The sequence below is a fragment of the Desmodus rotundus genome, chromosome 5 (genome assembly GCF_022682495.2).
Source record: "Desmodus rotundus isolate HL8 chromosome 5, HLdesRot8A.1, whole genome shotgun sequence".
In the NCBI taxonomy this organism is placed as follows: Eukaryota; Metazoa; Chordata; class Mammalia; order Chiroptera; family Phyllostomidae; genus Desmodus; species Desmodus rotundus.
The window spans coordinates 74,762,703-74,775,801 of NC_071391.1; the positions used below are offsets into that span (position 1 = coordinate 74,762,703).

The following is a 13,099-nucleotide window of genomic DNA, read 5'->3' on the forward strand; positions in this document are numbered from 1 at the left end:
GGATTAGAAGTGGAAAATCCTGAGGTAGGTGGGCTATCAAGCAATAATGCTTTTTGTCTGGACTGAAGAATATATATAGGGAGAAGGCAAAATTGAAACTAGAATGTTAGTTTGGGATTAGAACATGGAAGACTCTCAGTATCAGAGTGAGGTGTTTGGACATTACTTCACAGGAAATTGAAAGTCATTTACAAGTGTTCAGCTGGAAAATGATTTATCACAGTTCTACTTTAGCTGGCACCTATGTGCAGGACAGATTGAAGGTAGGGAAGACAGAAGGTAGGGAGACTAATCGAAGCAATTAGCAGGGCTTAGCCAAAAAGCAATGATTACTTTATTATTTATTCATGTATCTCTATTTTTTCAGAGGTGGCTCCAAGGCTTTTCAATCTTTCATACATATTTTGCCCGTCTGGTTTTGATTTTCAATTGCAATAAGGGAAGAGTCACTTTGTAGCTCAATTTTCTCACAGGTGAAAGAAGCACTATTGTACAGAGGTCAGCTTTAATCTGTCACATTCCTACTGATAAAGGGAACATTAAGTTATTTTCAAGGCTAGATGAGTCTTGTCTTTATGAATGATTTCTAATTCCTTCTTTCGCCTGAGAGTAAAGACTGGTGTTTCCCCAAAGTTCCAGGGATCTTCCACTTCCCACTCATAGCAGTTGATTCTTGGAGAGATGGAGCAGGTCAACCAGCTCTCCTTAGAACCACAGGTGAGTAGGACCTTTGCCAAAGATGACTGATTGAAAAATAAAGGCATAAAAATCAATATGGGCTTAGATGCTATGAGTGAACACTTTTTTCTTCTTGTTTATAGAAGAAAACCCTTCTATCATATTCCTGCCTCAGCCCAAAGATATGGAGACATCAGCAAACATTTTGGGTCTTTTTCATCATGCATTTCTTCCCTTCATCATTTCTTTCATCCTCCTTCCCTTCCTCTATACCTACCCCATTTCTGCATTTCTCTCCTGCCCTGCCTGCTTTTGACTCCAACCATTGGGGAGAGTGTTGACTGTCCTCTATTTTCTGGGTCCATGTGTTAAGCATAGGTTTGGAGTTGGCTGCCCTCACTGGTTCTCCTGACTCCCTATGGTTGTTTGTGACCAGACCTGTGATCTTCTACAGAGTGAGAAGGGTGTGGTAAGTGTATCTTTAGTCCGCTTTATAGACTTCAGATCCCTCCAAGTAATCCTTGGGTCTGAAATTGTATCACTGTAGTAGTATACCCCCACTTGGCTTTGGGCCCCAGCAAAGTTATCTACTCTATTTTACAAAAGTCCTGAGATTTGACATTTTTTGAAGCACCATTAGTAAAGCTGCTATTTTCATGATCTTTTGACTTTTTATATCTCCTTTCCACTGGCAAAAATAAAGGATAACAACTGGCTGTTAGTACCCTTAACCTGAAATACTTAATTCATCAGGATATTCTGAATTGCCTTCCTTTTTTGACTTTGTGCCTTTATTTGGGCAGCACTCTCTCCAGGCTGATCTTTCCTCCTTGACTCAGTCCAATGAAGAGTAATGAATAATGCTACCCCAAAATACAACACTCTAGAATAGGGTTATTTTAAGCTGAAGGCAGTTAAGAAGCAGACATAGAAAAAGCTCTCTGTCCTCCCCACAACCGCTTAGAAGTACACACACTGGTTAAGGTGCCCCCTCCCCTGTCTACCCAGAAGCACAGAAGTTAATCACTAGACAGCTCTAGACCTTTCTCTGCCTCCAGAAGCACCAGAGAAATTCACATAACAAACTTCACTAACCCTTGGCTTCTGTTTGTTCCCCATATATTTATTTACTTTTCCACAATACGCTGTCCTAGAAACTCAACGTCTTTTTTCTTTGTCTTGTCACTTCTCTAAAAATTATTATTCTTTTGTTAAGATGTTACATAAGCCCAAGTTCTAAGCGCTGCTTTGAGTCACTCATCACTGAGTGCTCCCGTGTGTTTAACGATGCATCTTTAGAAACTTATGTTTGGTTTCTCTTGTTAACCTGCCTTTTATCAGTCCAATTTGCAGGGTCCCAGACAGAGAGAAATTAAGAGGGTAGAGGAAACAATATATTTTTTTCTTCCCTTACACCAGCAATTCCCATCTTTGTGAGGTTAAGTGTCTCTCTTCCTTGTGTGCCTAGAATATTCCATTCACAATTTGTCACTGTAATTCACAGAATTTTAAAATTGTTTCTCCCTCACAGGACTACGATTTTCTTCTTATTATACACAGTAAGTTCACAGAAATATCTGTTGAATTCGTAAGTGAACATTAGGTAGACATGTTTTTTACTGAAGTTCACTTCATAACTTTTTAAGAAAGAAAAACGGCTGTTTTAGGCATACCTTTATGCCATCCATTTTTAATAAAGTCAAATAGCCTTCTTCCTTCTTCATTTTTTTCATTTTCTTGATCTACCAAAATATTAGTACATCAAAGACCACAATTATAGAAAGTTTTTTGTATATAAACAGGCACGATCATTTAAAATTATTCCATCTTCCTGGTTTTCAAGGATAAAAGTTTACTTGTAGCATGTCCCTATAATTAAATACTAAATAAACAGGATACTGGACCGCCCGAGTGCCATTAAACAGCGTCCCTCTCAAAGATGGAAGTCTGTTAACTTAGCATGTGGGGAGTCATCTGCTCACATGATTAGCACATGAGGTTTATGAGGGAAATTAATTGCAGTAGTAAAGTATTATTCCTAACACATGTTTGTGTTGGAAAGGACTAGTCAACATTGCAGAAAACATTCCAAAAGTCAGACGACACGCAGAGACAATATGTATGGGGTTCTTAACTGCATCTAAGGGACACGTAGGACATCATAAATGAGATTCAGGGCGGTCCCTGAAATTTTACACAAAATCTTAGATATGCTATATTTTTTGGAGCTGATACACAGCTTTTGTATCTCATGGATAACATGTATATGTGAGCTCTTTGACCACAGGAAAACTCATAACTAATCCCGGTTCACTGTGTTATTTATACAGTCACTAACCTGTGTTTATTGCTTCACTTATAAAATAAGAGAGTTGGCCTAGACATTAGATCTCTAAGACGCTGAAGCTCTAAATTCTTTTTTTTTTTTTTTTTGGGAAACCTATTTGGTGTTTTTTTTTTTTTTTTTTTTTTTTTTACACTTCTCATTTTTTTTTTTTTTTTGCTGGCTTTTTTTTTTAATTTTTTAATATATTTATTGATTATGCTATTACAGTTGTCCCATTTCCCCCCCCACTCCACTCCATCCTGCCCACCCTCCTCCCTCCCACATTCCCCCCCTATAGTTCATGTCCATAGGTCATACTTATAAGTTCTTTGGCTTCTACATTTCCTACACTATTTTTACCTTCCCCCTGTCTATTTTCCACCTATCATCTATGCTACTTATTCTCTGTACCTTTCCCCCTCTCTCCCCCTCCCACTCCCTTAATGACAACCCTCATGTTCTAGTTGTTTGCCTAGTTTGCTCTCATTTTTGTTTTATGTGTGGCCGTTAATAACTGTGAGTTTGCTGTCATTTTTACTGTTCCAATTTTTGATCTTCTTTTTCTTAGGTAACTCCCTTTAACATTTCATATAATAAGGGCTTGGTGATGATGAGCTTCTTTAACTTGACCTTATCTGAGAAGCACTTTATCTTCCCTTCCATTCTAAGTGATAGCTTTGCTGGATACAGTAATCTTGGATGTAGGTCCTTGCATTTAATCTTGGGTAATGTAATTATGATGTGCCTTGGCGTGTTCCTCCTTGGGTCCAGCTTCTTTGGGACTCTCTGAGCTTCCTGGACTTCCCGGAAGTCTATTTCCTTTGCCAGATTAGGGAAGTTCTCCTTCATTATTTGTTCAAATAAGTTTTCCATTTTTTGTTCTTCCTCTTCTCCTTCTGGCACCCCTGTAATTCGGATGTTGGAACGTTTCAAGGTGTCTGGGAGGTTCCTAAGCCTCTCCTCATTTTTCCAAGTTCTTGTTTCTTCATTCTTTTCTGGTTGGATGCTTGTTTCTTTCTTCTGGTCCACACCATTGATTTGAGTCCCAGTTTCCTTCTCATCACTATTGGTTCCCTGTACATTTTCCTTTGTTTCTCTTAGCATAGGCTTCATTTTTTCATCTGTTTTTCGAATAGATTCAACCAAGTCTGTGAGCATATTGATAACCAGTGCTTTGAACTGTGCATCCGATAGGTTGGCTATCTCTTCGTCGCTTAGTTGTATTTTTTCTGGAGCTTTGAAGTGTTCTGTCATTTGGGCCATTTTTTTTTGTTTGTTTGTCTTAGCGCTTCTGTTACTTTAAGGGGCGGAGCCTTAGGTGTTCACCAGGGCGGGGTAATGCTGGTCGCAGCGCTGTGACGCTGTACGAGGGGGAGGGGCCGAGTGGGAGCAATGGCGCCCGCCACACTCTCCTCCGGCTTTCACTCTTTCACTCCGCTACCCACAATCAAACTGGGCCACTCTGGTGCTGGTTCCCGAGTAAGTGGGCCTGTGCACACTCTAGGCCCCTGTGGGTCTCTCCAACCACCTCTCCTGTGAGGCTGGGAGTCTCTCCTGCTGCCGCCCCAACCCCCACGGGCGTTTTCAATCAGGTTTGAGGCTTTATTTCCCTGAGCTGGAGCACTGGGTTACACAGTCTGCTTCGCTCCCTGCCATTTGTCCGGTTTATCTGTGGGCGAATGTGGTGCCGCAGGGTGCTACCCACTGCTCTGCCTGCCCCACTCTCCGCCACTCTGAGTCCGGCCCTCTGGGTTTATCTGTGCAAATGTGGGGCCGCAGGGTCTGCTAGTGCTCGGACTGCCTGCGCCATTTGTCCCACACTCCGCCAGTCTCAGTCCCGCCACAGCCACGCGAGTCCTCTCCACCCCGGTGCCCGTCTCCGCCCCTCCTACCAGTCTGGATGGATGGTTATTTTCTATTTTCTTGGTGTTGGTCCCCCTTGCTGTTCGATTCTCTGTCAATTCTGGTTGTGCGAGGAGGCGCAGTGTGTCTACCTACGCCGCCATCTTGGTTCTCCCCAAATTCTTTATATATATTTGAAGCCAGTCTGTATACAGTGCATAACTCGGCAGCCACAGGCACTGCACTCACATACATTGTCCCGTACATTTAAACTGCACAAAACCTAAAGATGTAGATGCTACATAAGGGGGCCTCCCCAAAACCCAGAATTTATTTATAAAAAATCATGTATTTATTCTTACATGTTTAAACTTCAGTCACCTTCAGAGTACTCTCCATTTAATGCAATACACCTATCGAGCCATTTCTTTCTACTGCTCAAAACCGGTTTTGAACTTGTCAATTTTGACTTCTTTTAGTGCTACTGTCGCTTACTGTTTCACCTATTCCATATTGGCAAAACAGTTCCCTTTGAGGATGTTTTTCATCTGCGGAAACAAAAAAGAGTCACTTGGGACAAGACCAGGTGAATAGGGAGGGTGGGGCACGGGGGTCAGCAGTTGGTCTACAACTGCTGAACACTCAGCACGGTAGGTGTGGGCAGGTAAATCACCTATCGTGAAATGGGTAAATGCATTGAAAGAGTCTTTAAAAAAATCCACTGAAGGCAAATGCAGCTTCTCACAAAAATGCCAGCTGGTACACTGATATAGATGGGTTCCTAGAACACTGCCCAGCAGGGGAAGCCTGTACTACAAGGGGTGTGCCCCCCAGAAGATAATTATATATTTTAGGGGTTCCCCCTTGTATACTTTATTATTGTCCTCACCATCGCCATCATTAGGATTGTGCTTACAAAATTGTAAGTTCTACAATGGCAGGAACCTTGGCTGTTTTGTTCAATACTCCATATCCAATACTTATCACAGCGCCTGGAACACAACAGATGCTCTATACAAAGTCTGTTGACTAATGCATTGAAACAAATGCATGACTAGCATAATGCTCTGATCAGACAGGGCCAAATAATATCATCATGGGATTTCATTCCCCTCACTTTCTTGTCTCCTCGTTCTTCCTTAATTCTCTTTTTTATCCCCTTCCTCTCCTTCTTCTCCCTACCCCCAACTCTCCCAAGAGCCCACTTCCTCTTTATTCTGCTTACCCACTACCATTTGCTTGTAAACTAGCTATATACTCTTTGTCAAATTATCTTTTGCTCCAGGTCTATATTAAAATTTCCACTTACCTATCTCATGAACTCTATTGAAGTTTTCATTATGTTTTCAGGTTTTAGAATGTAATGTGATTACAATAACTGACTCACTAAACCTACCCCACGAGATCCCATAGTCCATCAAAATGGTCTCTATAAGTGGTGAAATTTTAGGACATTTGTAAAATTTTAAATAAGAACACTTATCTGTCCTTGCCTATAAAATGCTGCAACAATAAGACTCTGTTCTTAAGAATGAGTGCTTCAACCAACACCATTTGGAGCTCTTAGGCTAGCTAACTAACTTGGCGGCCCAGCACAACAATGCTTACTTAGGAATTCTTCAGCATGCATTTGCCTCTCTTGCTCTGCTCGCTCTGCTCTCCTCTTGTCTGACACTGACCATGTTCCTGGTTTTCATTCTGCCCCACACTTCATTTGATGTCTTACTGATGTTTTCTTAGTATCTGGCCTCAGCTGACCCTCTGGATTTAGATATCTAAAAAAGTTTACCCAGTCTCAGTACTGAAAGACTTGAGAGATACCCCCAAATAGGAATGGGCTGAAATGAGGACAAGAAATCTCCTTTCTCACTCTGGAGTGAGGGAGTAGTAGGTACTGTTCTACTTCCTTCCAATGTCTGCTTTCTTCCAGCAGCCTAAGTCCAGGGCCATCAAAAAGATCATTACTTTCAAAGGAAAGAGATCTTCTTTCTATTTTAAGGTCTTAGTATTTGCTGTTCTTTTGCTTAAAGCACCCTTCTCTCATAGCTTCTCATGCATGCCGCCTTCCAGTTCTTCAGGTCTCAACTCAGTGTTGCACTCACAGATCTCCCTTGACTGTCTAGCTGGAGTGAGCCCCTTCCCAGGCATTCTCCATCACACTACTCTCTTTTATCTTCGTTCTAGCTTTTACTGAAGTTCAAATAATTTGTTTACATAGAAGTACGTACTTCCCTATTTACTTACATGTTTATTGTCTGCTTCCTCCCACTACCATGCACGAGAGACCCTGAGGGCAGAAACTCTGCACCGTTTCTCCAGGATTGTGGCTGGTCTGCCTCAGAGCAGGCACTTAAGTTACATATTGCAGATCCTATAGCTCCCAACCTCCAGTAGGACATTTTGAAAGAAAGAAACGGAGGTAAACAGATTCTGCTGTGAGGATCCCCACCCTCACATTGACTGGCCTTGGCTCTACTACAGTCCTGGCTGAAGTGCGGCGACACCAGTGGATGCTCCAAATATTCACCTGTTTTAACCTGACTATGCAATTAAAGGTGGAATTCTCACACATTCTACAGAAATAGTGAATGGGGCCTCCTTCGCTCTCTAGCTGTCTTTCAGGATTCAGTGTCAGTGAGTGAGGATGTCTTGCCCCCCATGATTTTGTCATTGATGACTTTGTTTCCCCAACTGCTAACTTTTAGGGAAACACAATTAGAATCTGCAAAATTTGTCATAATTGAGATATGATCTTATTCAACCCTTCAGTTGTAGTCTTTTTTTTCTTCTTTTTCTTTTCTATTTTCTTTTATTTTACATAATTATTTATAATGCAAAACCATGATTCATACAGAGTTTTAATGTCAATGGAAATCTAACTGTACCATTCAAACTGCAGAAATATACAGTTAAAGTAACTGGCCAGGCAACATTGTATTTTTTTTAATTTTAGAAAGATTTTTTTTAAGGGTGACAATATTAAAAAAAATTATTATAAAGTAATACATGTTTACTTATTAATTTGGAAAATAAAGAGAATAATAAAAAATTGAAATTATCACTAATACCACTAATACTTTTTTTTATCTTTCCATGTTATTTCTTTTTTTAAAAAATTTTTTTATTGTTATTCAATTACAGTTGTGTGCCTTTTCTCCCCATCCCCCCACCCCACCCCAGCCAAACCCCCCTCCCTCCCCAACTACTTTAAAGGACACATAGAAAGATTTTTATAATGGTTATTAGCTAATTTCAACCTATAAAATAAACTAACTATTTAATAAAGCAAGAAAGTCTTCAATAGCTTTGAAATGTATTAATTTTTATTTTTGAATTTTGAAAATGCACCTTCTGTTAAACACACATTTTTTTTTTGCGTTTGTTACAATGTACAATTAAACGTCTCTCTCTTGGATGAAGAAGTGAATGGCGTCAGAGGTGTGTGTACATGCACACAAGCACACACTGACAACTGGGCTTTCTGTGCACAGCCAGCAGGTTCACTTGCTGCCTGGCATGTCAATAACAATAGCAATAACAATAGCAATGATAATAGCAATGATAATGACAACAATAGATGCCAAAGATATATGAGTAATTAATAACTTGTACAGGCACAGGGCCTTACAAAAGTTATCTAATTTAATCCTCACATGTACTTAATTTCAGGCGATAGTATCACCATTTTACAGATGAAAACACTGAGCCCTTAGCCCGTAGACAGCAGAGCTGAAGTTCATACTTATGCCATTCACGATCGTCCCAATGCATGGGTCAAGCCATAATTAACCTTCCATCCTTGTGGAGCAAGACTCAAATGGAAGAGGTTTATCAAAAAGTCACGCAGACCTGGAGTTTACACACATCTGAAGGTTAAGCTCATTCTAACTCTTGGAATTCAGCAACCAAAGCACTGTGAACCTAATTGATCATATAGTGCCAGAAGCCTATCAGGAGTGGAAAGAGAGCCTGGAGCTATTCTCAATGAATGTAGACCAAGTGGCCAACAGGGAAATAAAAAAAAAAGTTATGACTACCATCACTTCTAAAAATCACAACTGAATGTACTGGTGGAGGTGAATGAGTGACTGAGTGGGGTGATGCCAAGTAGTTTATATTCAAACCACAGGGACTGCACACCATTCCCCTTAACATTGCCTAGAAAATGAGTGATAAGCCTCCCCCATAATGCAAAACACCTCCAGCTCCTGCTTCCTTCCCCAAATGTATACATGTACTGTGTACTGCCTTTTCTATAAAAAGAAATTATTTTGCCTTAAAGACTTTGTATTAGAGTTGGGGTGTTTCAAACTGACTTATGGGTCATTCAATTTAGTCACAACCAAAGCTTCACAAATAGCTTTGTATTCACATACACTCATACAAATAGCACTTGAAAAAAAGGGGGGTAAAGTTCCTTCATTAAAACTATCCATCACTATTCCAACCTGCCAAGCCAGTTTTGACCTTGAACAATTGAGAATGGATGCATCACTGAGCACATTAAAAGGCAAAGAAATGTAGATGCCAAAGGTTCACACTTCAGTTTTAATGCTGAGTGGCATTGTATGAATTGGCAATAATGTAAATCATGCTTGATGGATTATTTCCAAATTAAAACTGGAACCAGTGTCCCCATGTGCATTTTCTTCATTTACAATGTTCTGATGTAGAAGTCATTTAATATTTCATGACTCCCAATAACACACAACAAAAAAGCCATTAGTTTAAAAAGCAAGATTTATTTATTCTAAATGTAACTCAGAAGAGAAAAAACCCACAAATTTATTCCATTTATAGTGCTGTGTTCTATTTTGGCATCCACATTTTGAAAAGGGATAAAAACAGACTGAGTAAGAGTGAAAAAAAAAATGTTGAGAAAACAAAAGACAATACGCTATGCCCAGTTAAAGGATTCAGGAATATTTAAGTAGATACTATATAGGCGAAATTATTCTGATGTCTGTCTGAGCTTGACGTATGGCACCCAGTACTTCTGTCTTAATATTCGTCATTCTCAGTTGCTTCCCTTTCTAATTGTTACCTCTATCAAACTATTAGCTCCAGGAGAAGGTCAAGAACCTTGTCTGTCCTACTTATCTTTCTATCTGCTGCAACTGTAAGAGTGTCAGAAACTTTACACTGTTTTGTGAATGACTGATTAACTAAAGAAGTGACTGTGATTGTGTGTGACCCAACAAGGAGAATTAACCTCAATGTCTATTTTGACTCAATAAGAAGTTAAATATTTTCTAATAGAACCATTATGATCTTTAACATGCTTGCTAACTCTGAGGCCTTATAATTACAACATAGACCCTTCCAAATTTGGGTGATAATTTAAACTAAAATTATCAGGACTCTTTCCTGTGATAGGAAATACACAGGCGACTTTTCAAATCAAAGATGTTCAACTTTCACTTACCTTCTACTGGGCTATACATTTATCTTGCTTCAGTTGAATCAGAGATAATACAGTACCTGCTTTACCATAAACCATTTTACTTTTTCTATTAACCATGTTTTCCTTCAAAATGTCTGGGCCTAAGAGTTGACTTAATAGATCTGAAAAACTATTCTTTACTAAAAAAAAAAGACTTTAGTATTTTGACCGTGGGCAGGAACAAAGTGTACTAATGGGCATTAATAAAGTTCTTTCACCCTCACACCACTATATTTAATCATAGAAAATAATCACTATACTTTATGGAACCAGGGTCTTCTTTTAATCACAATGTGGGTAAGCTACTTACCACAAAGGAATAATAAATCTTGAATCCAGGTTTAGCCACAAAGTAGTCATCAGACTTAAATGTTATTTTAATTTGGTTTGTTCTTGATGTTATCCTTGGAGGAACTTCCTTGTGTCCACACCATCGTCCTCTAATAATGGTACTGGTTTCGGATATATCTTCAACTTCCACAAAATCATACCTAGTATTAATTTAACAAAAATAAACAAATGTTGATTAAAGTAGACTTTGAAATTCATACTTTGATCAAGAATGTAAAACTACCATATGTGATTTTTTATTACATACATCTGGTATATGACCTACCAGATGAAATAAAAATTACAAGCTACAGACATTTTATTTTATTTTTTAAATTATATTTTATTGATTGTTCTGTTACAGTTGTCCCAATATCTCCCCTTTACCCCCCAACCCAGCACCCCCTACTCCCTCAGGCAATCCTGACCCCTTTGTTCATGTCCATGGGTCATGTGTATAAGTTCCTTGGCTACTCCATTTCCCGTCCTGTTCTTTAGATCTCTATGGCTATTCTGTGACTACCCATTTCTACTTCTTAATTCCCTCACCTTTTCACCCATTCCCTCCAAACCCCCTCCCATCTGGAAACCATCAAAATGCTCTCCATATCCATGATTCTGTCTCCGTTCTTCTTGTTTGCTTAGTTTGTTTTTTAGATTCAATTGTTGATAGACATGTATTTATTACCATTTTAATGTTCATAAGGACTTTTTCTTAAATAAGTCCTTTTAACATTTCATATAATAATGGTTTGGTGATGATGAACTCCTTCAGTTTTTTTCTTTTCTCTTAAGCTCTTTATCTTCTTTTTGATTGTAAATGATAGCTTTGCTGGGTAAAGCAATCTTGGCTGTTGGTCCCTGTGTCTCATGACTTTGAATATTTCTTGTCAATCCCTTCTAACCTACAAGGTTTCTTTTGAGAAATCAGCTGACAGGTTTATGGGAACTTTCCTGTAGGTAACTCACTGTTTTTCTCTTGTTGCTTTTAAGATTCTCTCTTTATCTTTAACCTTTGGCATTTTAATTATGATGTGTCTTGGTGTGGGCCTGTTTGCATCCATCTTGTTTGGGACTCTCTGTCTTCTGGACTTGTCTGTCTATTTCCTTCACCAATTAGGGAAGTTTTCTTTCATTATTTTTCAAATAGATTTCTTATTTCTTGCTCTTTCTCTTCTCCTGGCACCCCTATGATGCAAACGTTGGAATGCTTGAAGTCGTCCCAGAGTCTCCTTACACTATTCTCTTTTTTTTTTAATTCTTTGGTTGTTTTTTGTTTCTTAATGTTCCATATCCTTGCTTTGATTCCTGGCTTCATCCATTCTGCTGTTAATTCCCTGTAAATTGTTCTTTATTTTGATTAGTATATCCTTTATTTCTGCCTGTGTCTTTTTATGCTGTTGAGATACTCACAAGTTCCTTGAGCATCCTTATAACCAGTGTTTTGAATTTTGCATCTTACATATTGCTCATCTCCATATTTTAAATTTTTTTTCTGGAGTTTTGATCTGTTCTATATTTGGGCCATGTTTCTTTGTCTCCTTACATTTGATGCCTCTCCTATCACAAAGCAGCGTACTCCAGATGTTTCCTCCCCGTGGGCTGAGTACTCCCTCCTCTTGTAGTTGAGCCTTGATTGCTGTTGGCAGGTCAGTGGGAAGGATTTAGCCAGGCCAGTCAACTGCAAGGACTAGCTGTAACTACCTACCACCAATGCCCACCCTCTGTGGAGGATCATCTGTGCAGCAGCAGAATGGTTGTGTTCCAGTGTAGTCTGCATCTGTCCACTGGGTGCGCAGTCTCTGGGATTTCCCATGTGATGCAGGTCAGGGTCAGCTACTACCTGTGTTCCACCTAGGTCCACTCAGTGTGAGCTACAAAGCAATCTGCATATGACTGCTACTTGTGCCGGGATTGGAGGTTCCCAGGTGAACCAAACTGTGATCCAAAGCTGGCTGCTGTTAGGTGGAGCCTGGGGCCACTTAGCCAGAGGTATGGTGGCCAGGGCCTCTCTGAGGCTGGTCGTTGCTTGTTTGAAGGTATTTGAGAAGATATGAAGCTTGTGCTGAGACCAGCCATTCATTTCAAAGTGCCACTGTTAACAGCTTGGGTTGGCTGTATGTTGGGTGGGCCAGAACCTCAGGGATTCCCCAGGGTGTAATAAACTGTGTGAGCCAGGTTGATGGAGTCTCAGATATGGCTCCAGCCTGCCAGCTCTGTGGCTCTGTACGGGTAGAGCTCAGAAAAGGGACAATGGTGTCCACCCACCTTTTTGTCTGGGAGAAAGCTATCCCCCAGCTCTCTCCCTGATGCTAGACACTTCAGTTCCTCCCCATATCGCTAGTGCCCTGTAAGTTGCTGCCCTGGTGCTGGAGCTCAAGAGGGAGTGAGTCTGTGTGAGTCCATGTTTGGGCCCTTTAAGGGGAACTACTTGGGACTCTAATAGTTCCTTTCACTGACTCAAACTCAGCTGCTTTTTA

General features: G+C 39.9%; 1 protein-coding gene across 2 annotated transcripts in view; it reads right to left on the minus strand.

The window, feature by feature from the left end:
* The window catches only part of PDGFD (platelet derived growth factor D), a 245,528-nt gene that overhangs the window by 63,483 nt on the left and 168,946 nt on the right, over positions 1 to 13,099 (minus strand). For both annotated transcript variants that reach the window (XM_024570915.4, XM_024570914.4), the window contains exon 3: positions 10,600 to 10,780. In XM_024570915.4, coding sequence (XP_024426683.2) covers positions 10,600 to 10,780 — 181 coding nt within the window. The remainder of the gene's footprint in view (positions 1 to 10,599; positions 10,781 to 13,099) is intronic.